We start from the raw sequence: 26869 nt of genomic DNA, 5'->3' as shown, positions 1-26869 counted from the left end.
CAACTTCCATTCATGAATGCAAACAATTTTATGCAACCATTGGCTGGTCCCAAACCATCTCTTTTTGACTACACTGTATGATTCTGTATGACTACAGCACAAAATAAAGTGTTTCAAAGCAATTTGTAACACATTTGAAAATTAGCATTTTTTCTTAACACATATGAATAAATATATCCACTGAAATGAAGTTCAAGTCAATTTATATTTTAAGCATGTAATTATTTTGAGATACTTTATAGAACAGCATATTTTTATAAAAGAAATAAATAATTACTTTTCTACTAAAAAGTAAAAATATAAATAACAATACAGTAAAAGTACAGCTCTGAAAATATTACAAACATGTAGTGGGGTTACAAGGAACTCCTTTGGCGACAAAAGTCACCTAAGCTGTTATATGAAAAATTATCATATAAGCTTTGTGCTACAATATGATTAAAGTGTAAAACAACGTAAATAAAGCACAAATATTGGCGTAGATACAGCATATAGCTATTTCAAGGCTACAATGGAGCCTCTTCATCAGTGCAAAAAGCTCACCAACACAACCAAAAGTTGAGTTCTCTCGCAACTTTTGGTTGTGTTGGTGAGCTTTTTGCACTGATGAAGAGGCTCCATTGTAGCCTTGAAATAGCTATATGCTGCATCTACTCCAATATTTGTGCTTTATTTACGTTGTTTTTCACTTTAATCACCTAAGCTGTTGTTAGATATCTTTACTTCCGTTAGCTCAACATATTTTTGAAGTGAAAAGTTCCTTGAAACCCAGTAAGATGTTGGCGATTTTTTTTTCTTTTTTTACAAATTTGCCTTTTGACTCGTACAATGTACATATTTCTTAGTTCTATGTATTTTTAACTACTGAAAAGTATACCTGTTTCAGCACTTATTAGCAATTCTTTTTTTTCTTTTCCTTCTTTTTTAACATTTAGAGAGAGCACAGAAACACTACCGTTTTCCACTACACCTGGATTTAATTTTACATGATGTTATAAATGCTTGTTTTGTACGCTTATTTTAGTTCATAGTTATTTAGAAAAAATTGCCATATATGAATAGTTGTTTTTTTTTTCCTTTGAATCAATTCACTTAATAAACAATAAAATTCTTATATGTAAAGCAGAGTACTTTTAAGCTCAAGCATCGATTATAGAATCCAGAATAATTGATGGTTGTTCAAATTGTGCTTGAAAAATAGATTAGTGCAAAAATATAATACTAGTATTTGAATTTCAAAATACTTTTTGAGCAGAGTTTTCTACAGAGTACAAAACTTTGGCTTTTCAGGACGGCATTAAATCACAATAAGCCACAAATTTTTTTCTATTTATCAAGATGTTTGAAAGTACATCCTTGAGAACTAAATTTTGGCAGAACAAATAGGAAATCTGAATTTTATTAAAAGATAGGCACAAATGGCCACATAAAAATTTAGTAAAATCAATTCATGTATAAAGTTTATAAAAGCTTTAGTTGTATAAATTTAAATTTATGAGCACATTTTCGTGAGCAAATTAACTGAGGTAAGACAGATTTTAAATTTTCAAAATGCATAAGTATATTTCAAAAGCAGGTCTAAAAATATTGTACCTCATGTGCAACAATTTAAAAAGATACTACCATTTTTATTTCTAACATCCACAATGGACCCAGAAAAAAAATACATAAATAAATAGCGTAGCTTCACTGTATTTTGCAGTTTTTGAAAATGTTCTAGATTGAATATCTTACTAAGGGGCACCTGGATGAGAGGTCACTGTGATCTCCCAAAATTACCTTATTCAGCAAATGTCTGACAAATTGGCAACATTTGAAGTGCCATTCGGCAAAATTATCATCATTTGGCGAATTTCGGACTTCCATTTAGCAGAGTAATCATTATTCAGCAAATTTTGAAGTTTATTCTGCAAATTGAGAATTTTCATCCTCCCAAAAGTTAAAGTTTGGGGTGGCTCCGATCTTACTTAATATTTATATTTCAGCATTAACTGTTCAAGGAAGCCTTTTAGATACAGAAAAGTCACTTATAAATCATGCAAAACATGAAATATCTAAGATAAAGATAAGTAAATACCTTTGTACTGAACAGAAGAGTAAGAAATAAACAACGTCAGAAAAGAACAAATTCGCAGATTACTGCAGACACGTGTTTTGGGCATTATAGGGAACATCTTTTCAATGCAAAAAGTATTGAGCTTATGGATGAAAAGACATCCGACAAAAGCCATTTCTTTTTCAGATCATTTTTCGCCATCTTTTGTCGTATGTCTTTTCATCCATAAGCTCATTATTTTTTGCATTGGAAATGGCGTTCCCTGTAATGCCGAAACACGTGTCTGCAGTAATCTGCGAATTTGTGCTTTTCTGATGAAATATCTAGTTCAGAAAGGGGAAAAAAAAGTAAACTATTTTATTTGTTCATTGAAAGTTTAGTTAATACTTCATTCAGAAATTCAACAGTCACAGCACTATAATTGACAGGAAAACAAATTCACAACTAGTCATATTTTTACTTTATCAATGGGGTTGTTTCCAACATTTTAAAAGTATTTTTTTCCGAAACAGCATGCTAAAAACATAGGACTTAACCATTTTTTAAATAATTTGACAGTCTAATATTTTTTAACAATTATTTTAATCTGTGCACAGACTGAAACTCATTTTTTATGCTTCTGCACATGACATCACAAGTGATGAAATGCCATTAGCGCACAGCGCAAATTACCATAACGTGGCAATGCAGTTGGCAGCAAAGCATAAAAAATTCAGCGTGCAATGGAGTAGTGTAAGTACATCAATATTTGAAGTGAATTGAGACGTCATAAAGACCATGCCTTATTTCCAAAATCAGACATTTAAAAAAATTAAATAAAAAGTAACTGTAAAAACTTTTTCTGCCTCCATGTTAATGGGGTCGTTTCTAAATTTTTAAAAGTATTTTTTTCTGAAAGAACATGCTTAAAAACATAGAATTTGACCATTTTTTAAAATAATTTCTTTAATATTTTTTAAAAATTACTTAAATCGGTGCTCTTTCATCGTTTAACACTTCTGCCGATGACATCACAAATGATGAAATGCCATTCAGTGTTGCCATTCACAGTCCAAAATATATAATTTGCTTCTTTACTCAAGTGTATTAGCAATGATATAGTTGATAGCAAGAGTAGAGGCAATTTTCAATTCGGTGTTTGATTATCATAACGTGGAAACGCAGTGAAAAATGCACCGAAGTACATCATTTGTGATGTCACAAAGACCCCGTCTTGTTTGAAAAATCGTGCATTTTAAAAAATTAATTAAAAATAACTGTTGGGGAAAATAAAAGTACTTTCTGGGTCCTTGTTATTTTTTTTGCTTATTCTATCAAAATCTGTGACTAAAAGTAGTACTTTTGACTGAAGGAAACAACCCCATTTTCTTTGCTTATTCTATCAATTTCAGTGACTAAAAGTAGTACTTTTGAGTAAAGGAAACAACCCCATTATAAGTATTCTGCTAAAAGGCTAAAATAAATTAGAGGATGTAATGCATAATATATGCAAAAGCATTGCACATACAATGATGAGGGTTACATGAAAATAACCTCAAATGCACTGAGATTTGTAATTAATGGTGGTAAAACAAATGCAGTATTTTTTAAATGGCGACAGAAAAGCAGCAATTTTATGTTTGTGTGTGATGTCTCGGTATGTCCAGCGTGGACCTGATAAAGTCATAACTTCCACATGAATGTTATCTTCGAGTTTTTCTATGCTATTAGGAGAGGAGTTACATAAACCAGGTCATTAAAGTGCCTTCCAAAGCACTTCAAGAACAGGTAAACATTACGTATATTGTAAGATGAGAAAATAAAAAATGCTTATTTTGTGTTGTCGGTATTTAAAAACTCATATTACCATCTGGTTGACATGACTTCAAATATTGATGAGTTTTTTTGGTTATTTTTCTATACTCCTCATTGATGTTGATGCAATACTTTTGGACAAATAGCGTTTTGAAAATAAACGACTCATTACATTTGTGTACTGAAAATATTTGGAAATCCCTGTATATTGCATTACACAGGCATGCACTTTACCCTCAAATGTAATTAATCCCCCCCCCCCCACCTCCTTCAAAGAACAAAAACTGACTAAAATACTTTAATAACTTATATAAGAGATTTCAATGGTCTAAATTTAACAAAAAGTAATGAATGTCAAATATAAATATTTGAACCTACTATAGAAATATCATTTGGATGAAAATGACATCTCATAAACATGAACCTTTGTATAATATGATAGTAGCATTAATGACGTCGAATTTGGACAACAAAGATTTTTCAGCTGTTACTTCAGTATCATCAATCACTTTAGCACACAGTCATTATAAGAAAAACGATTTTCAACATTTAACACTACAATTTACAGAAGAATACTGACTTAAGCAGAAATAATCAATAAGAAGGATTTGCAGATCTGGGCACAAACTTTACAGACTTCTGCTTCTTCTTTGTCTTGTGGCCATGTTTCAACTTCCCAGATTTGTTGATAGCAAGAAACCATTGTTTGTTATTGCCCAACCATACATAGTTGTTCCAATTTTCTTCAAAAAGCTCTTTAAACCAAATGTTTGGTGATTCGGGATCTTTCTGAATAAAGAGAAAAAAAAAATCCTTATAATATAAATAAACAATAAAACACTTGTTCAAATAAACCCTTTGTGAATAAAAGGAGTTTAAAATGCTATATATTTTGTTACAAGGACAGCAAGTTTAATACAGTAGTACCTCCTGTAAGGGACACCTCCGAATAAGGGACACCTCTATTTAAGGGACACTTTTGCTGGTCCCAGTCCCTTTGAATAGAGACTCCAATGTATTTACCTCTCATTAAGGGACACTCTATTTAAGGGACACTCAGAGAAACGAAAAAACAAAAATTAATGCATAAATGGATAAAAAATATTGAATTTTCTAGAATTCAAGTTCCACTTTTTCTGAACAAACTAACTGGGGAATAATGGTATAGGTTTCAAAAAAATGTTAGCTGAAAACTACTCCCAAATGCTTTCCCCATTCATGTGGGTTCAGCACTGACAACTTGAGCACCGCCCTTGACATTTTCTATTCATAACAGGAAAGTGCATACTATTGCTCTAGAAGGGGCAAGGGGTGAAATTATCTGCAAGATGTTTCTTACAAAGTGTGGATCTGGATTACTTCTGGTTGATTTTGCTTTTGTTCTCACCCTCACTCATACTCATCTTTTAAATTCTTATTTCAAGTTTTGAGAATGCCTTTGAAAAAGCTCCACAGGTGTCTCAGAATGTACACTGGTGTATTCAACTCTAAGCAGATTTCACTAGCAAGTCAGGGGGGAGGTGTGTTGTTCAGAAGAGTTTGATTAAGGTTTCTTATGAGAAGGAAAAGGCTGTATGCATAGAATGTTGCTTACTAACAATCAAGAATGGAGAAGGCAGGGATTATCTTGACTGATTGGCCCAGTCACTATTCTAAAAGGCTAAATTTAGATTCGGTAGGAAAAAGGAGATTTTTTGCTTTTAATGTCCTGTCACCAGTCAGGTAGGTCATATAGAGCTCTGTTGCTGAGAGGAATTTGTTTAGTTTTCAAGCTTTAATTCTAGCCATGGCTTCTAAAAGAAAAAGAATAACTTTGAAAGAAAAGATTGAAGTAATAAATGTGGCAGAAAATGAAAAACTAAGCTTAAGGGATTTAGGTGAGAAATTTAAAATAAGTAAAAACCAAGTAAGTAATGTGCTAAAGGAAAAAGAAGAAATAAAAAGATTGTGGATTACAAATTCAAATGAAAATTCTAAAACTGTTAAGTTTAGGAAAACTGAAGGAGAAGATATTGATCAAATAGTTTTTAAATGGTTTTCGGCTATTAGAGGAAAGAACATTCCAGTTAGTGGAGTACTGTTGCAAGAAAAGGCGAAAGAAGTTGCCGAAAGTTTAGGATTGCAGAACTTTAAGGCCTCTAATGGATGGCTGGAGAAGTTTAAACTACGTCATAATGTTACTTTTAAAACTGTTTGTGGGGAAGAAAAATCTGTAGATTTGCAGTGTGTTACAGAATGGCTGGAAATATTGACAGAAATTTGTGAAGGTTATGAAGCTAAGGACATATACAATGCTGATGAAACTGGACTGTTTTTCAGAGTTTTGCCAAATAAAATCTTATGTTTTAAAGGAGAAAATTGTTCTGGCGGAAAAAGTTCTAAGGAACGGTTAACTGTGTTACTCTGCTGTAACTCGGAAGGAGAATTTGAAGTACCACTTGTAATTGGTTAGGCAAAAAAACCTAGATGTTTCAAAAACATTAACCCAAAAACCTTATCAGTTCAGTGGTATTTCAACAGAAAGGCATGGATGACTCAAAATATAATGATAGAATGGCTAACTGCTCTTGATGACAAAATGTGCAAACCAAATAGGAAGATTTTGTTATTTCTTGACAATTGTAGAGCACATCCACAAAATTTAAAATTGAAGGCTGTGAAATTGGTATTTTTTTCACCAAACACTACATCTGTGTTGCAGCCTTTAGACCAAGGCATTATTCAAAACTTTAAAGTTGGATATAGGAAATTGTTTTTAAGGCATGTTATTTCGCAAGCTTCCAGTGAAAACAGTGCTCAGCTCGCAAAGTCCGTGAATGTATTGAATGCAATCCAGTGGATCACTAAAGCGGTTTCCTCAATATCCAAAAGTTGCGTTCAGAACTGTTTTAAAAAAGCAGGCTTTAAAATCCAAGGTGTAATAGTCAATGAAAGTAACAACGAAGAAAATGAACTCTCCGAACTTGCTCGAGTCACTGGCTGTGATATTCCGATTAACGATTATATAGCGATAGATGAAAATTTATGCACTGATGACACCAATGAGGATATCACTGCTTTCATCTCTGAGAAAATTGAAGATGCAGGAGGAAGTCTTCCAGAGGATCTTGAAAGTAGTGAGGAAGAAGAAGAGCCAGAAGAAGATTGCAAAATCAAAAATTATAGTGATGCTTTAAGACATATCACACGGTTGCAAAAGTTTATGTTGATAAATGGTGACAGTGAAGGACTCGGACTCATTAGCGACTTTAGTATACATGTACAGAAAAATGCGTCTAAATTACGTGCTGCAAAACAAACCCTTGTAACAGATTACTTTAAATAAATATCTGTAAGTACTTTTCATCACTAAATTTTTGCTAAAATTAATTTTTTCTAAATAAATAACTTAAAATTCAAAATATTTTCAAACTTTATTTAATACTAGCATTACCCAGACGGCTTAGCCTGTACTAGAAAATTAAAAGGGCATTTTAAAAATTATTATTGAATTCTTATTAATTATTATTGTATAACGTTAATGCTCTATTTAATGTTTGGAAATCTTGATTTTTGTACCTCCGAATAAGGGACACCTCTATTTAAGGGACAAAATTTCTGGTCCCCTTCGTGTCCCTTATTGGGAGGTTCTACTGTACATTAGTAATATAGGTTATGAGATTAAGCGTAGGTTTTAAGAAGAAATAGGGGTTAGAGCACACTTCAGTGAAATGTTTTGAATTATAGTTCTAAGAGTTAAACGATTTTTGAAGATGTTAGAGGAAAACAAGTTTTGGGGGACTGCCCCTCAAAACTTTTTACAATTTAAGTCTAAATACAATGACACATTAGGGCTGTTTCCATGGACAATTTCGACCCCGGAAAAAACCTGCTTTTCACCGCATTCAGGTTATTTGCGGGATTTATGTGGAATCTTTCTACTCCTGCTAGCTTCTGGAGTGAAAGCGGTGTTTTTACCTAGAATGCATTACTCGAAACAAGTTGGCCTACTAGCCGCTAAGGATGGTGGGTAAAAACCGCTTTCTCTGGTATAATAGGAGAACCTCCTTTTACATGGAAACGGTAAATTTTTCAATCGGTTTTTTGTGGAGCCAGAGCCGGGATTTACCGGGTCGAAAAGTGCGTTATGAACGCGGTTACTAGGTGAAGGAATAACTTCAAGAAAGCAACCCTGACTATTTAACACTATTGTAACCTTAAATGTATATTTTTAGACGATGTTTGGTGATATTAAGTACAAGTTAGAGAGGTTCATAGAAGGGTTCGTTAATTTAAATGCACTTGATTTAAATGAAATGATTTTTTTTTTTTAAGTCATTGATTTAAATCAACTGATTTGAATCAAGTGATTTTTTCAACAAAATCATTTATTAAACTTGGTTGCTCAAATATAACTTACTTCATTACTAATCTTAAATTCAACTGGCAAAACTACATAGATCCCTCTTTCTGCGTGTGTAACAAATTTTCAGACTCTTGCAATATTGCTTTCACTCCAAAATTAGAACAAAATAAAAATGTGCAGTTTTTCTTATATACCATGACTAATATAGCTGAGAAAAGTAATTGTACAGCATATAATTGTACAGTATAAATGGGCATGATGATCTTGTCTGAAACCAAAATATAAAACAAAATCACATCTTATCTAAACATTATAATGTATTTACAAATCTTAAAAATTTTATTGAATGTTTAGAGAAGTTATCCTAATTTTAAGAGTAGGCTGAATGGTGGACAGTCGGTGGATTTTCAACTTGCAGAAAATCATCAGTGCCCATGTCGTATGATTATACTTTTGACCCCGGAAAAAACCTGCGGCATGTGAAAGATCCCTTGAGTATTCGTGTGGCTTAGAATTCCCTCGGCAAAATCAAAAGTCCTAGTGCAATTTTGCATCAAAAGAGAGCCCAGGTGCCTCCATCTGGTGGAAAGTGGGTGTTCAAATTATTCGTGCCATTCACATCCACGCCTTAATGGGTGATCACACTACGTCTGCTAAAAGGCTAAATAGCCTAAAAACGCAACCCTCATTAGATGGAAAAAAAAAGAGTAGGCTGAATGGATTCATTAGTTCGAATCGCTTTATTATCAAGGTTTTTTACCTTCATTTTAATTGAATAATTGAATCCATTTAAGAAATTATGTTGATTCTAAGTTGATTAACATGGAAAACTGCCAAATTTTAAGAATTTTTCTTCTAAAAAGTATGATTCGGGAAATAGTAGTAGTACTGTTTCCAAGAGTTACAGTTGAAAGGTTGTAGCTGGGGGGGGGGGGAGAATTTAATTTAATTTTAATCATTCATTTGAATTAAACTCTGGTCTACTTATACCTATTATTAAAAAATACTACCATGGAATGAAAATAGCTAGTTCCTTTTTCACTTATTGTATGAAATATATTATATTTATAATTGTAAAGTGTACTTAATATCTACACATTTTTGAAGATTTTAAAAAATAAAAATATCTAATTTAAATTTCAAAAAATCCAACTTAAATTGATTTTTTCTAAAAAATTAGAGACCCTGGTTTCTAGACCTTCTGCCGGATTTGTTTTTTTTTTTTTTTTTAATTTGTAGAGTCAAGGAATAACTGCTAACAATTTTTTACAATTGTGGCATTAAAATTCACAAAATTGTTTCATAAATTATTTGTATTCATATTTTGTAAAAATTCATGTTCTTAGAATGATATCTAAATATGATTTTTACAATAATTTGTGCAATGTGATATTTTAATGTATTGGAAATAAAATATAACTTAACTAATATTCTGGCCATCTTTTTCGATATAGGTCGACTAGGTGGCGTGGTGGTAAGGCGTTGGCCTTCGGTGCCATGGTCCCGGTTTCTGACCCAAAGTGGCCTGTCGGTAGATTTTCGAGATGCAGAAAATCGTCAGTGCGCATGTCGCATGATTATGCTACATGTAAAAGATCCCTTGGTTATTTGTTTGGCTTTGAATCCCTCCCCCCCCCCAAATTAAATTCCCAGTGCAGGTTTGCATCAACTGGTTCCTCCAACTGGCAGAAACTGGGTGTCAAAGTTATCCGTGCCATTGACATCGTAGCCTTAATGGTAGCACATGAAAGACTGGATGCCACATCAGGAGATCACAGCAGGTCTGCTAAAGGCTAAATAATCTAATGCATCCCCATTAGAAAAAAAGAAATCAATATTGACTTTTACATTCATGTGCTCTGTAAAACTGATCACTAATATGCATGTCGCCTGTAAAAATTACAGAGAAATACCACAGTAATATGTTTATAAATATAAAATATCATGTAAAACTAAAAGATGAAAAAGTTATGGCTCTCCTCTGATATGCCCCCCTCTTGGCGAGATTTTAATTTTTCGCTCGATACGAAAATCGCCAATAAGGCGATAACTTGGCAACCCTGGTTTTGCAACTTGAACGCTGGAAAGTAGTTTCTCGAAGTCTGTCTTTTTGCACGTGTGTGTATGGTAGGAGGTAGGTGCTCATATGTTCCGCTCTTAGGGAGATTTTAAGTTGAATACTCTAAAATAAAGTTTCAATTCAAACTTTATTTTAGAGTATTCTTTTTCTTGTTGTTTTTTAATGTTAATTTAGTTGAATTTTCTATTTTAATTATGAGTTCGGTTTGTGATGTTGTCCAAATGTATCAATTGAAATTTTTGAATGAATCTTCTTTTTCTTTTTCGTCAGGTCGTCCAACGTTTGGACGTACCGGAGTCCTAAATAGATTTTTTATATTTAAACTAATTGAAAATAAAGAGGTTTTTTTAGAATTTTTAAGGGAAATTGGTTTACTTAAGAATGAAATGTTATGTTCTAGATGTAATTCTGTTATGAAAATTAAAAAAACTAAAAAATGTTCAGATGGGTTAATTTTTTTTTGTAGAAAGGTTATTGGGGGTGTTGTTTGTGGAAAAGAAGCAACGATCAGGAGTGGGTCATGGTTTAGTTCTAGCAAGTTGAAAATAGAGGAGATTTTTTTGATAACATATGAGATTTTAATTGGGACCAAAACTGCTGATATTGAAAGTCAATATTTTTTTTCATCACAAACTTTAGCCGATTGGCGAAATTATATTAATGAAGAAATATTAAATTACATTGAATTAAAATCCGAACAAATATTCCTAAGAGCGGAACATATGTGCACTGCCTCACGTGAGGAAGTAAAAGAAAAGTAAAAAAGGTAAGTGAACATATTTTGAATTATTGTGTTTTTAGTGTGTTTCTGGTAGTTTGTATTTTGGTCTGGTTGGCATTTTTGTAGCACAAAAATGGTGTTAATTTCACATAAAATCTGTGACTTTATTGTATACTGAACGGAGGAGATCTGTGACTTATATCCGACTGTGATGTATATTAAAAGTCGGAGGGATAACGGACCGAGCGGCAGCGAGGTCCTGGCGAGCCCGAGGTCTCATAGTACTTTCGTAATGAGACCGAGGCAGGGCCGGCGAGCCGAGGTCTCATTACGAAAGTACTATGAGACCTCGGGCTCGTATCCCGGAGAAACAACGGAAAAAAATTAATGCATTAATTTCATTAAATAATTAATGACATAATTTGAATTTTTCCTGTTGGCGCTAAAAAAGCATCGCTAAGAACGATATATGACATATGACGTCATACATAGTTTTCTTGGCGACGCTTTTTTGGCGCCAACAGGAAAAAGTCGCCAAGAGGGGGTATATCAGATTTGTTCCAAAGTTATTTAAAACTAAGGTTGGTTGGGTTAAGTGGAACCCCTTTTGAAAACAATTCGCTTTTGAAACCTTAAATACAAAAGTTTTGAAACAAAAAGATTCAAACTTGTCTTATTTTATCTTGGACATCATTAATGAACTAAAGTTTATCATTTGTAAAAAATAATGCTTTAAATCTTCTTAACGATCATTCAAAAAAAAAAAAAAATCAGATGGGTATGACACCCCATAATAAGTTGTAAGTGGGTAACCCCCCCAATTATTTAACTTTAAATCAAGCATATCTAAAAAAGGGATGTCGAGGCTTTAACTTGATAAAGTATGTTAATTTTTGGTATGATTTTTTTTTTTTTTTTGTAAACGCATCTATTTAGGAGTTATCTACTATCTTTTAAATCTGTATGACAGAACATTAAAAAAAAAAAAAAAAAAAAAAAAAAAAAGACTATTACATCCTGTGAAATTTATTAAAAGCCTTTAAGTACATATTTCACTTTTCAGATATAAAGGTGAGTTCAATAAAAGTAATACAGTCGATTAAGATCAATTTTGGTAAATTAAGCAAAACCATAAAGCTGAAAAAGAAATTGTAAGCAATTGACCAGGTCTGTTAAATGAGTGTGCTAAGGAAGTTCTATCATCATCTGGATGATGCAAGTTTCATGAGTACATTACCACCAGCTTTAGAAGTTTTTCTAGCTGAACTGTCAATTCCTACTAGGTCATCATAGCTGTCTTGTATTTCACCAATAAATATTTCATTACAGTTGATTTTGAAATCCCCATTATTATAGGGGGACCCACTTACACCTTATAGCAAAAATTTACGGGGTAAGTGGGACCGCTTCTCTGAAACTTATTAATAATATTTTGTGCAAAAATTGTTGTTGCTGTATGAACTTTAAGTTAAACTATAGGTGTAAAATCAACTATCATAAAAAATAATAATAACTAAACTGGAAACAATTCTTTGAAAAATGTTGCTTAGCAAAAGAAAATTTATTTTGAATTTTTTTTTTTTTTGACTAAGTGCTATGACCTAGAAAAAAAATTCCACGAAGTCCAAATTTATGCAAAACCAATCAATGTGATGAAATTTAGCATGAGTGCAAAAAATTTTGAAAACTTTTATCCATAATTCAGTTTAAGGAGTGTAACCTACTTGTCCCAGACTTTACCCCTTTACTTGCACTGGACATATTAGTCTTTTTCGAGCTTGGCCTCCAGCTTTAACTTTGAGATTTCTTCCTGCTTAGCCAGAAGTTCAGCTTTAGTTTCAGCAATTTTCTTTTTTATTTCCTCCCTTGCCGTCATTACTTTCTTCAAATCTATTACTTTCTTTTGTTCGTAATCCGTCTTGTGCTGTGTCGGTCCACTTGCGTTGGGTTTAGGATGAGTCAACTGTCGATGCATTTTGACCGTCGGGTCAGAGAAAACCAATTCATCATAAAATTCGGAGTCTACAGGGCCAGCTCCGACCTTTACACTTCCATCCTTTTCACGGTCAAATAATTTCAGAAAATGATATAGAGTTACTGGCCTCTCATTACTATCTTGAAAAAATATCTTGATTGCAATTTCAAATTCACCCCATCCAGTCTCCGTAATTGTGTATGGAGGTGAATGACAAACCCTATTTGGTTCCGAATAGCTTTCATGCAATTTGAAATGGACTCTCTTGACATACACCGACATATCCTCATTATCATATGGTCTCAGGTACACAGTCCACTGATGCGTATGTCCATCTTCTTCTCGCTTCTTACCAAGAAACCATGCAACATTTCCATAAATTATCGGTTTAATAATTTGAAGTCCTTTTAGACGTGTAGTTTCATTTCCTGAGCCAGCTTTAGCGACCACCGCTTTGCCAGGCGGATTACGGAACGGTAATGCTGCCATTTGTTTTGATGCCATATGCTAAAAATCTATTTGAAAATTTTACATTATGAAGAACAATTGAACAAGATTAATCGACACATCAACTGCTGTTGTTTGATAACAATTCAGAAAACAGCAAAAAAGTTGACAAGCTTTGAAAATTTTCAATTTTGTCGTGCTGTTTGTTGTAGTTGTTGAATATAAACACTACGGTTACGATTAGATCTCCTGCACACATTAACTGCGTGTTTGATTTCCAAAACCAAACATCTATGATAAGCTCTAAATTATCTTCAATCACGCTGAAATTGATAGGAAATTGCAATCTCACAAAAAATAGTGTTAAGAAAGAAATTGCTTTACGCTTGCGTTCGACGAGCCTCACCGGTCGACCAGTGAGTAACCGGATGCTAACCGCAGCGTTCTTGAGAGCTACCGGTTAACTGGTTGCGCTGCTTCCGATGTCGATGAGCCTCATCGGTTGATCTACCGATCGACCGCAATGAAAGCGTTCGATGAAACATTGGTTCGTGAATAACCAGTTAGTAATCGCTGACGTCATTGCTGTCACGTGATTAACCAACCGGTCGCTACCAGTCATGCTACTCGAACGTAAGTTACGTGAAACTATTCCTTAAGTATCCCTGCGAACCGGGACTTGCTCTTAACCTTAACGGTATGAAATAGCTGTTAATCCAAAATTTTTGTGTTAATCACATTTTCTGTTTTTTTCTGGGTGAGTTGATTATTTAAATAATTATTTTTTTTATTTTCAAATCATCTTTCGTATTTTCATGCTTTAAAATTCGTTTTTCAGTGTTTTTTGTGATTTTAAGTCATATCTTTGATACGGTGTCTCACACCATCGATTTTGCATATCATTCTGAAAAGCTGTAGATAAACACTTTAGAAAAAGTATTAATGCGAAACAAGAATAAATATTTGATGATAAATAAAGAAAAGTACATTTTGTATCTTTCTAATACATTGATTAGAATCCGAGTTAAATGCGTACTAATCTCTTACTCTGGCACGGAACTCTTTAAGTTCGTCAGCGTCATGTATATTACCGAGAAATTTTTCAATATACAGAATTTTAATTTACAACTTTTAACCTACTAAATGCTTTTTTCTCTAATACTATTACTGATGCATTGTTTAATACTTACAAATTGGATCGATCTGCAACGCCCATGCTAAATGCTTTTCCGAGATCTTAATGAGTGATATTTTATGATAAAGGTATAAAAATTCCGTGAAATTTAAGATAATCTTTTCTTTTCTGTTTAGTAAAATTCATAGGAAGATTGTATTTGAAGCAGTAAGGCAAATATTTGAAATTAATATTGCAAAACTGTCTTAAGTTGATTTGGTACAAGTATACAGTCGGGGCAAAGAAGGTAAATAATTTTCTTTTGGAAATAAGTATTTACAATATTTACATAAAGTTTGAACAAATCTTTAATTTGATTTGCTCAATTTTTGAATTTTAAAAAAACCGAGAATATAATTTATGTCCTTAGAGCTTTAACAAATATAATCGTAATTGTTAATCCTTACTATTTTTTTTTTCATCAAACAAAGTCACGAAAGTAACTTAGTTTGTTTTTATTTCACACTTTAGTAGTCAACCGAAATTTTGTTACACATTGTTAAGGGTTCAGCAATGAACATGGGTACCTTTTACATGAAGTATACCAGGCAGCCCTGATATCACACCCAGAGACTGCAGTTTCTTTCTCAATAAAACTCATCAGTCTGGATTAGTGAATAACTGAGCTGGAGGCACATGTCATCACAGTAAGATAAAAATATAAAGTATCTGCGCACATAGCTCAAAACTGTCTGCAGGAATGAAAATCAACATGAGGTGGGTAGGTTACATTTTTAATAAGAAAATGCGTTTTGTTTTCAATAATGTTTTCGTGAAAGCTATCATGAACATTTTTCATTGATTTATCTTTAAATTTTGAAGATAATCAGTGTTAAATATGGATATTATTAACAATTTTCAGCCAGTGCACATATCTACAGCAAATGTATCTGCGCAGCATCAAATGTGTCCGTGCTCGCATGCCATGCCTCTGTTTTATTTAGCTATGGATGTCATCTCATTGAAGTTGAGGGTGATAACAAACTGATAGATAAATTTATCTCACCAGCAAATGGAGTCAGAAGGGACATGATTCAGTTGTTTAATTTCATCAAAATGAATGATGTTAATGGATTAAATTTTTGCACAGAAAGCAGGACGAGGGGTCATTGTTTTAAGCTATTCAAATTTCAGGCTAACCTGGAAATTAAGAAAAACTACTGCTTTAGTAGAGATGTGGGCACTTTGAACAGCTTACCCGAAGAGGTGGTACTGAGCAAAGGGGTGGATAGCTTTGGGAGGGTCATTGATCTTCATTGTGGACTAATAAATTGACTAGGACTATCCTAGCTGGGCCAAGAGCCTGTTGCTGGTTGTCACATTTGTATTTGTAAATGTTCGCAGCATGGTGACTCTTGAGGGAAAATCTTGGGTATTTAGCAGTATGTTACTGCCCCTAAGCAAGGGCAGAACTACAAATCTTGTGGGATAAATTTATTTCATCTACCAATTTGTTGACACTCTTAGCTCCAATGAGATGACATCTATCTCCAGCTAAGTCTAGACTGGTGAAATCTAACCAGAACAAAACTGCAGTCTCTGGATGTGATAAAAGGCCTGTCTGGTACATGGGTACCAAACTGGCCCTGGGTTAGGAGCAGTAACTTACTGCTAAATGGGGTACTTTTCATTTAGATAAAAAAAATTACAATATTTTTATTGGAGTTTAGAGCGTCATTGGAAATATCGTATTTTGTAGGTCATATTTTGGGCTGCAAAGCATTTTTGCAGCATATACTGAAGCCCATAAAATGCTGCACAAGATTAACTTTGCGCAAAGTTAATAGAATAATTGGAGCACCCCTCCATTCGTCATTTCAAGTTGTTTTCACATTCTAAAGCAAGAGTTATCTTGATTTTTAAAGATGCATATTCAATTTAAGTTGGATCTCAATTAAACTTAGCAGGGAGGTACTTATGCACCCAGGAGCAGTCGTTGACGGTTTTGAAACGCCCAAAAAGTATCAAACTATTCACATTTTAATTTTAGGAACAAAAAGTGACTACAAAAAGCTCTTTCCACCCGAAATTATTAACAGAGTGGTTCATCTTGTTAGAAAGCTTGCGAAAAATATCCTTTTCAAAGATGTTCGGCCTGTGGATTTGAATCCACTAAGGCTTTACAATCACCAGGAGTTAAGCATTTTTGAATAAGGAAAAATCAATTTTAAATGGGAAATTTATCGTCTGCCGCAAGCTGAGGTTCAGTTAGCATGAATAAAATCATTGAGAAGAAAGATCTGTTGCCATTTTTTTCTTAAGTGCGTTACCAAATAAAATTCTTGCTTTTGGTTTGAGACTTTTCGTGTAAAGTTTGGAGGTTTTAAAAAAATTCTCGTTTTTGTTATTTTCCCATGATTTACCTACTAATTTCTTTTTATTGTCGGCAGAAGATATTTGTATTCATGGCAACTTTTACTGTTGCATTTTCAGGGCTCCCATATTGTCCGTTTTTCCTGCCAAAGTTTTTTTTAGGATAAAGTCCGCTTTAGACCGCTTTTTAACATTTTGGTCCAATTAGTCTGCTTTTATGTTGTTTTTACTTAAAAATTAGATGTTAAAAGCTTTCACATTACTTTAAAAGATTCTCTGTGCTGATATCTGTTGCGGGCTTCTATTTTCTATTGAACCTGACTTTCCTGTATTATTTCGCTTCAGATTGACGTCATTACTCCTCCTTCAACCGCTGCAGCATAGAAATCTAGCAAGTAGAGAGGTTCCAGAGAGGAGTTATGACGTCAGATCAAAGCAAAGTTATTATTAAATTGTGCTCTTTTTTTTTTTTTCAAGAATATTTCATCAGTACAATTTTTTGAACTTGTGTTTGATATACAGCATCAGGAAAAATTGCTTCCTGTGTTTGCGAGTTCAATCTTTTTGCATCTTGTAAATATTTTGATATTTTTGGCAATCTGAAGTTATTTTAGCCTATGCCACCATAGATTAGCTAATTTCTTGTTTAATTTCAATAGATAACAAACTTTTTTTTTTCGGAACCATGGCGGCATTGCACTTGCTGGAACTTTGGGGGAAATTGCTGGTCGTCTTTGAGATTTCAATCTTTTTGCATCTTGTAAATATTTTGATATTTTTGGCAATCAGAAGTTATTTTGACATGACCACCTTAGATTAGCTATTTTTTTTTGTTTAATTTCAATAGATAACAAACTACTTTTTTTTCGGAACCGTGGTAACATTGTACTTGCTTGGACTTCGCGGAAAATTGCATGTTGTCTTTGAGATTTCAATCTTTTTGCATCTTGTAAGTACTTTTGGTATTTTTGTCAATCAGAAGTTATTTTGACATGCACTGTAACAGATTAGCTTATTTTTTGTTTAATTTTAATACATAATAAACTTTCTTATTCTTGGAACCATGGTAACATTTCAATTACTTGAACTTTGCGAAAAACTGCTTCTTGTGTTTGAGATTTCAATCTCTGTGCGTCTTGTTAATTTTTTAATATTTTGGGTAATCAAATGTTATTTTCACATGTGCTATCTTAGACTAGCATATTTTATGCACTTAATTTTAGTTATATTTCATTTCAGTAAATAATAAATAAATTTATTTATTATTTACTAAGTATTTCTGCAAAAACTTTTCATGCGTGTTTGTCTGGTTTATTTTTTCGATCTGAACCTAAATTTTAACTAAAAATAAAAGTTAATATTAAAATAAAAAAATATTTTCCCCCGAAATTTTGGAAATTTTTGATATTAACTCATAAAATGTCAAAAATAAATTAAACAATTTTTAAAAAATGAATAAATTTAGGTTCAGATCATAAAACTAAACCAGACAAGCATGCACAAAAAGTTTTACGGAAATATATAAGAAACTTTTTGAGATATCATGCACACAAAACGAGAAACCTGAGAAAACGCAACCTGAGAAAAAGAGGCTTAAACAGCTGCTGTTAACATAGATCTCTATGGGGAAAGTGGAACTGATGTGATACAGGGGCGGCATTTCACCATTTCATTTGGGGGGTCGAGTTTCTTAAATATGTATAACCTCAAAGCGAAACCAAACACACATTTTAGCTAACAAGAAGTTGTCATAAAATCGGTTTAGTATAAATAAAATTAGTGTTTAAAAACAATTAAAATTTTGATTCATTGACTAAAAAGTTATAATACAAAACATCCCACTACTAAAAATTTTATACCTTTTGGAAAAGTTATAATGCATGATTTTTGGAATTTGGAAGAGCAGGGGAATCTGTTACTAATCTATCAGTGCCCAATGTCGTGCTGTTTTGCCAATTCAGCTAAATGGAAAAAGTATCCCCCCCCCCTTGTGTTTCGAAAATAATTCTCTAACTTCCTGAGATATAAAAAAAAATCTTTCTGTATTAGCTGAGCTGATTGTAATAGTTAAAAAATAATTGAAGTAACACAAAGTTATGCATTAAAACACTTTTTATACCTTGCTCTTCAAAATCACTTTGGCTACTTCAAAAACTGTGAGGGGCTTAAACTTTTCATCACTGAATAATCTAGTCATGTCGGCGCTCTCAGATCAATGAGATATCATCTAGCTCTGTTATTCACTATTCCAGACTTATGAGTCCATAACAAGGACGAAACTGCAGTCTCTGGATGGGCAGTTCTCAAAAGGTGGGAACAAAAAAGTTAACTTTGAGCAATTTCAAAAATTTTCGAATTTGACATCAATTTTGCTTTTATTCTATAGTATGCATACCTAGAACACAATATATGAACATGAAAAGACAGCAGGTATTTGTAAAAATTGTTAATTAGCAAATTAAATCAGCAGTCTGTAGGTAACAGATTTTGGACATTGTTGTCCTGTAGGTAACGGATTTTGGACATCATCATAACGTAAGTTTCACCATTTTTGACAATTCTTAATCTGATTTTTAACTTTTCCAATGAAAATTTTATTTACTACTTTTTTAAATTTTGCAATTTAATAATAAAGAGGATATTACTGAAATACTTGAATGGCTATACATGCTGCTCCTTACATATAATAAAGTTTTGGAATGATTTTGAAGAAATTGATGCAAGGTTAAAAAAAAGCTTCAAATTAAAAATAATACAATTGTAAAAAGTGACATCAGTTTTAATAATGAATATTTTTTCTAATGTCATAAGAATTAAAATGATGTCTAAAAAAATATTGAAGAAAGAAATTCGTATTTCTATTTGGAGATCGTTAAATTATGTTTCCAAAAGAAAGAAGAGAAAAAGAATTCTAAAATAATAAAAGCGGGGAAAAAAAAAAAAAATTTGCTAGCACAGGTGATAAAGTCGCCAAAACTGGTACAGCTGACGATAAACTACATTTGTCAAATTGGAATTCCCCTCTGGTAACCTTTAGCTTATCGTATACTGTGTTGTCGCCAACGGAGGTTTGCTTGGCGATTTTAGCGCAAAATGGCTTTCGGTTCGACCATAACCAGCCATGTTTCTACTGTAATTTATGTATTGTTCAATGTGTAACATATTAATTATGCAAAATACCAATGGATTAAAGAAGATAACATTATAATAACGTTTTTTATTGAGGTTAGAAGACAGTAGATCATCAAAAATTATGAATAAACGGACAGAATTATCGGCGTCAAGATCGTAACGCCATTTGGACATCTCACATGTACGTTTAAAAAAAATTATTTTTCTTCTAAGATACTGCATAAAAGCTTATGAAAACACTTTTAAACAATTAAAAATTGATTCTGAGGCTCGATAAACACCTTTAAAATGAAAACATCATATACTTCGTTCTCAAAAAATAGCATTGTAAAGATCGTAAATTTTGGACATGCATCAAATTTCAAACTTACTATTTTCTAAAATCGTTTACAAAGTGAATAATCTGCCTTTACTTTTGTTATTTGTGTAAAATATTAACAAAAAATCATTCAGTGTAAGATTCATACCCTTAATTTTTTTTTGAAACGTATGGAAATAATTTTAAAAAATTTTTCTTTAATGGTACATTTGCTCAGTTAACGTTTTGGTATGTCCAAAATTGCGCCTTTTAGCAAAGAAAATATTTTTTTAAGGGCATTTAAAGAGCATTTTTTCCATAATTTACGTCAATTCTTGTCTCTATACAGTATTATAATTTAACTCAAAAATTTTTGAGTTAATTAAAATGAAAGTTATTTGGTATTGAAGCCTCAAAGTTGAGGTCTGTGTTTGCTCCCACCTTTTGAGAACTACCCGGATATGAAAACCATTCTTCCGGTATATTGTTTGTAATTTTTCTTGCCTCACTCTAAAAATTTTACTCACAGTTGAAACATTTTATTTTTCGTTTTCATAATCCAATCCAAATAACCATAATCCCAGTCGACCATACAAAAAAATAATTATCATCAAATCTCATTATCATGTTAATTTCATTCGAAACTGAATCTATTACTTCATACAAAATATTCAAAAATCAATGTTTAACTTCACATCATCATGTGGATGTTTTTTTTTTTTTTTTCGCTTCTTTAAAATTGGCTTAGAGGAAGGATTTTTTTGAAAAATTTCACGATTGATTGCAATATACATCTATAAAAAATCTATTTTCAGTTTCAATTGTAAATTGAACTGTGGTAGAATGGTGCACAGATCAATTGTAGATTGAACTGTGGTTTGAATTGTCGAGTAGCGGATTGCAGATATAGATTTTGATAGAGTAAAGCATTTTTCAAAAACTTTTTCCCGATGCAAACAAACTGGATAAAAATTCAAACAAATTCATACATGCTAAAGGGCATGAGCTTTTCCACCATTGAAAGAATCGTTTTGCAATAATTCTTCCAGTCGCCAAATCACTGCTTTGAAGTTATAGAGAAATGTTTTTATCGTTTTAACTCTTGAAGATTATCGTGTGTCACTCCGCGATTGCATAAATATAGAGCCCCATAAATGGTATTTGGTTGATATGTCTTTTTTATTCAATAATCATATGCATTTTTAAGAAGTTTCTATGAAAACCTTATAATGTATTGAGCAGCTGAAACGTGTTTCTAGCAGAAGAAAGCAAAAAACACTCATTAAATAATTATGCACTTAAAAAATGAGCGTAAAAGTGAATGTAAAATATCAAGGAATTTTCTTGTGAAAACCATGCTGTCGCTGTCACATCACTTTTCACGAGCCTCTCATATTGGACATACCGTCGTTACACTGGGCACACAAGTGTGAAATATTTAGCCTATATGAAGCAATGTCTTCATTAGTTAAAATTAGCCATGGTTCTCTAGTTTTCTACGTTCTAAAAAAGCCGAAAATACTTCATGAATTTCAAAGTCATCATCCAAATAACGAAAAACACTTTTTCTAGTGTGAGAATGTGTCGAGTTTCATCAAATAGTTGCTGAGAACCAGCGAGATTTCCTTTAATGAACATTGATTTCCGACTAACATACTTTGAATTCACCCATTTTCTATTATTCTGCTCAAAAAATGTGGGGGTGCGATCGCCCCCTCTTGACCCCCCTATTTGCCACCCCTGATGTGATATACCCCACCCTTGGCGACTTTTTCCTGTTGGCGCCAAGAAAGTGTCGCCAAGAAAACGATGTATGACAAATATGTTGTACATCGTTCTTAGCGATGCTTTTTTAGCGCCAACAGGAAAAAATCAGATAAAAAAACATGATTAAAGCACTTCAGAACACAATATATATAAAAACAATATAAAACAACAACAAAAAACCATCACGAATATACGCTTCAAAAATGCTAGAATCTAGAAAGTTTTTGTACACAAAGAACAATTACTAGAAAGTATTTAAAATGCTTAAATTGACATATTACTATAACAGCTCACCAATGAAATATGTACCAATAGAAATAAAAGCTATTTTCCAACATGCATTTCATCGAACAAAAACTTTTCTCATACTCTGCTATAAAAGAGCAAAGCGATTCAAATTGCAATGTTTAAAGCGGAAAAACATCCCCAAAATCAATAACTATTTCAGCCAAAAAAGCGCTTAGTTACTCAAATGTATGATGTATGAAAAATAAAAATGTCTCAACAGAACCATCCTAAACATAAACAATACAAAAATACCATACATTTATTTGCTATCCAGACATGCTTTCAAAATACCTATTATATTTTACATAAAATAACACCTTTATATTTTTATAAAATGCTGTCAACTTATTTTCAGAAATTCAGTACCTAAAGTAAGCACGTTCATAGATATCTAAATAATTCGTGGCATTGATAAGAATTAACTTTTAGAACAAAATAACCGTACTATTTTTGTAAAATTAATTTACATACAGTAAAAATAAAGTTAAAAACTACAAAACCTCTCAAGGATTTGTAAAAACAAAGAATTTCGAAAGTGAGAGTTTTTTTTTTTTTTTTGAATTTTAAAATAAAAAACTTACTTTTTTATGGTATAAATCCTCACTCAGTCTAAAACAATGCATCATATGAAAATAGCACGTTACAGATACACACCACGTTGGAGTTAACTTTTAATTAACGTTCAAGTTTGAAGAAACTGGCATTTTCTAATGTTTTTACTTCAAAACACAACTACTGAATTTAAACTAACACAAAATAAGCTTTCCTGTATGGTATATTGCAGGAAACAACACCTATCTCTCCTGCGTAAAGCCGAGTTAACAACCCAAGTAAACAAGTTTGAACAAGCTTGCCTTCGGGTTGCGAAACACGGGTTACTTTCGCCAGGGATGCCATGCTTAAGAAGTTATCGCCTTATTGGCGAGAAAAATATTTCAATTTTGTGCAAAAAATCGGATGTCGCAAATGGGGGGGGGGGGGGTATATCACATCTGTACCGGGAAAGTACAGTGAAACCTCCCAATAGCGGACAGTCAAGGGACTAGAAGTTTTGTCCGTTATTGGGAGGTGTCCGCTATTAGGAGGAACTACTTAATTTACCTTTTTCAAAATGGGCTGTTGTTCCCTTTTTAGAACACAATCGAAACAATTACGAAAGGTTTACTACATTTTACGTCAAGTGTAATTAATCTGTTTTTTCTTAATAAAGGTATACTGACAGCACACATTTGTCTTAAAAAGCATTTAATCAATTAATAAAGTAAACAGTTAAAACAGTTTGACATCTCTTTTTTGCATTACCAACGGCGGCGATTCGGTGGAGCAACCCCCCCCCCCCCCCCCCACACACACACTTTTTATGGTTAATTTATTTATTTTATCTCGAGTATCACTATTGCATGATGTATGATTGAAAGTTGGCAATATGACCTTGAATATGGGCAAATCTTTTTCATATCTAAAAATTAAACAACCCAACGAAACCACGGCTCCATAAAGCCGACTACTACCGGCGCCGGTCTGCTCAATTACATCTCCTGAGAGCCCCAGTTAGAAAAAGCGCCCAATTTCCTCTTTTTTATCGTAACTATTGAATAGTTATTGTGTATAAAATTCATTAAAATCTTAAGAAAAACGTACGTTAATTGTTAGACTGACATCAGTTTTCACTTATTTGCTTCAATACTCTCAAAACTAGCCGTTACAAAATTATGACTTTTGTTTTCTTTTTCATTTTTTGCTGCCCGCAAAAAGTACCATCCCTTTTAGTTCTTTTTTTTTTTCCTGCCTCCAACTTTTAAGCCCCAATCGCTGCCTCTGCCTATTACCACCCTTTTAATTCCAAGAAACAGTGATAAGGAAATGACGGGGGGGGGGGATATCAGTTGTGGAGGATGAAAAGCTTTGTAATGAAAGCAGTTACTAAGATATTCTGTGAAAAGAAAAAAAAAAACCGGAAGTGCTACGATCGCAAGGGAAATTTTTTGTGAAATAACTGTCCGTTATTCGGAGTGTCCGTTATTCAGAGTGAATTACATGGAATGGCCTATATTGAGGGACTGGGACTTGCAAAAATGTCCGTTAATTAGAGGTGTCCGTTATTCGGGAGTGTCCGTTAAGGGAGGTTTCACTGTATACACATTTTTTCGATAACTTGAAAAGTTTTTTGCGTATGGTAATAAATAAGGTATCAAATTGTTCAGGATTAAATTAGCCATAACATATATTTTTTCCAGAAAATCGAACATTTTTAAGGTTAAGGGTCCTTAGACCTCTTAATTAGTAGAAAATTTATTTTTCAATTAAAATGACTCTGTAAGCTGGTCAGTTACATGCTTGCTTGTCTCCCCCCCCCCCCCCTCCAAATATGTGTGTAAATAATATAATTCAATGAAAAAAAAAGTTCAGTTCTACAGAAGGTGATAAATGAAGTGTACGAAACAGGGAACCCCGCTCTGCTATGCCATCTAGGGCTTCCAGAGAACGGACCTTTCGGCCGGGGCCCCCCTACCCGTAAGGGAAGGTGATAAATGAAGTGTATCATTAAAAATCATTATTATGGTTAATTGACGAATTTCCGTCACTTATTTAGCAGCAGGCAGCTAATTTGCCTTTTGGTGTTTCCCTGGGTTTAACTATGAATGGTCCTCCCAATGTCCTCTTTTTATTTCTAACCGGTCCTCTTTGGTACCCTTTTTGATTGAAATTGGTCCTCTTTTACCCTTTTCTATGGCTAAAATGTGTTGGGAGCCCTGCATTTTAATCTAACCAGGACGTTAAGATTTGCCGTTAAAGTTTTTTCAGAATGGGTGATTCTAATCTGAATTTGAGGTCTGCGTCGTTATTCTAATGCATACTTTTAGAGAACTTATTCAAAAGAGATTTGCTGCAACGCTGATGGGGATCAAAAGCAAATTTGGATGTTACTTTGAAATTTTTTTTCTCAACCTGAAAGTAGTCTTTTGAACTATTTTCCATGTTCATGATTTTAGACGAACTGTTGGCGCTATTTGAAAACTAACCCTTATTCTAACAGTGATTTTTAGAAACAGATTTAATTATCATTAGTGATGCTTCAAAAAAATCTCTATTAGAGTAAGGGTTAGTTTTCACCCAAAGTGGAATTACAAGTTTTTGAAAAATATGAAGCTAAAGTGCATTTTTAACACTTACTGCAAATTTGAAAATTGTTTTGGGGTAGAAACCCCCGGACTCCCTCTCTCCCACCCCACATCATGGAATGAATACTTTACTTAGAGTTAGGTTTATATTCTCTACTTAGACCTAGTAGTGACTTCCTTTTATACCTAAAACCCGAACCCCATTATCTTTCCCTGTGTGCGAGATACGTTAGAAATAATTAAGGGGCCATGAATTTCATGCAGACCTTTTCGACCTTTCAATGACCTGCACATCTGCGTCTTTGTCAGTATGCACAGAAAGCGTTCATAGTTTTTATTTGTCCTTAGCACAATTAGCCCTTTTCAATTTTTTTAAAACACATTGTCTAGTTTAAAAATTGTACAAATTTCATGAATATTAAAACCTTTTTTTTTTTTCGTTTGTATGTGGGTGGAGGAGGAGGGTGGGTGACACCACATAATTACCGCCCCAGGTGTCACCCATGGTAGGTATGCCAATGTTATCATAATAGGGAATTTTAAAGGATTTTTTCTTTCTGTAATGAAGAGTTTGCGGGGAATAATGGGAATATTTTAAGGTTCATTTTTAAAAATCGAAGCATGAATAGCCCTTTAATTTTTTAAAGGTATTTATTCAAACAATATTTTTCCATATCATGAAGCGCAAAATTTGTTTAATGAGCATAACATTGAAAAAGAATTCTTATTGTTTGCTAGAACCAAGGTGTATCTTATTATTTTCACTATATCAACTCATTTTTTAAATACTAGGGAGCTCCGCGTCCTGCTCACTGCTGTTCACCAACCACTCGAAGATTGCATTGCAATCTTATTTGATTCACAAAGATTTAAATCGTTAATTAGAAAGAAACAGATTAAAAGTGCATTATGATTATGAGTTCCTTTCCCTTGTAACAAAAAGCACCCCTTCCCCGGGTTTTAAAATAACTTGTACCAACTTGCAGAGCCATAAGGGCTAAGAGGCTTCTGAGCATTGCAAAACTGCAGTTTTGTACGTTTAAAAAGTCTCTTTCATATTCGTGGTCTATAGTAATGTCTTTTGCTCTTTAGCTCGAGGCTTGAATTGAGTTGAGCCTAAAATTTTCTGTTGAAATCAAAACCCTTAAAATTTGTGAACAAGGAAGGAAATACATACGTATCTAAAGGACATAAAATTATGGCAAAGCCAAATAAAACATCAATAATTTGAATGAAGATGAGATTTTTTGAACTTGATTAAAAGGGCTTGTAGCTTTTTTTTTTCCTTCGGAGATAGAAGCTCAGTTTTTTTGAGTATAAGTCGAGTTATATCTAGGAGTAAAAAAAGTTGCTCTTT

The 26869-nt window shown here is 33.1% G+C and overlaps 2 protein-coding genes across 2 annotated transcripts in view; both read right to left on the bottom strand.

Moving 5' to 3' along the window:
- Positions 1-4444: 4444 nt before the first annotated feature.
- LOC129220774 (fibroblast growth factor 16-like) overlaps positions 4445-26869 on the bottom strand; it is a 33612-nt gene continuing 11187 nt past the window's right edge. Inside the window, exon 3 of the mRNA XM_054855202.1 lies at positions 4445-4639. Within this exon, the coding sequence (XP_054711177.1) occupies positions 4445-4639 (195 nt within the window). The remainder of the gene's footprint in view (positions 4640-26869) is intronic.
- Positions 12022-13698, bottom strand: LOC129220158 (YEATS domain-containing protein 4-like). Its single transcript, XM_054854513.1, has one exon. The coding sequence runs from the start codon at positions 13473-13475 to the stop codon at positions 12759-12761; it is 717 nt and encodes a 238-aa protein (XP_054710488.1). The 5' UTR covers positions 13476-13698; the 3' UTR covers positions 12022-12758.

This window comes from Uloborus diversus, chromosome 4 (assembly GCF_026930045.1).
Source record: "Uloborus diversus isolate 005 chromosome 4, Udiv.v.3.1, whole genome shotgun sequence".
Classification (NCBI taxonomy): domain Eukaryota; kingdom Metazoa; phylum Arthropoda; class Arachnida; order Araneae; family Uloboridae; genus Uloborus; species Uloborus diversus.
Note: the sequence above shows the minus strand (reverse complement) of the source record. Positions and strands in the feature narration are given on the sequence as shown.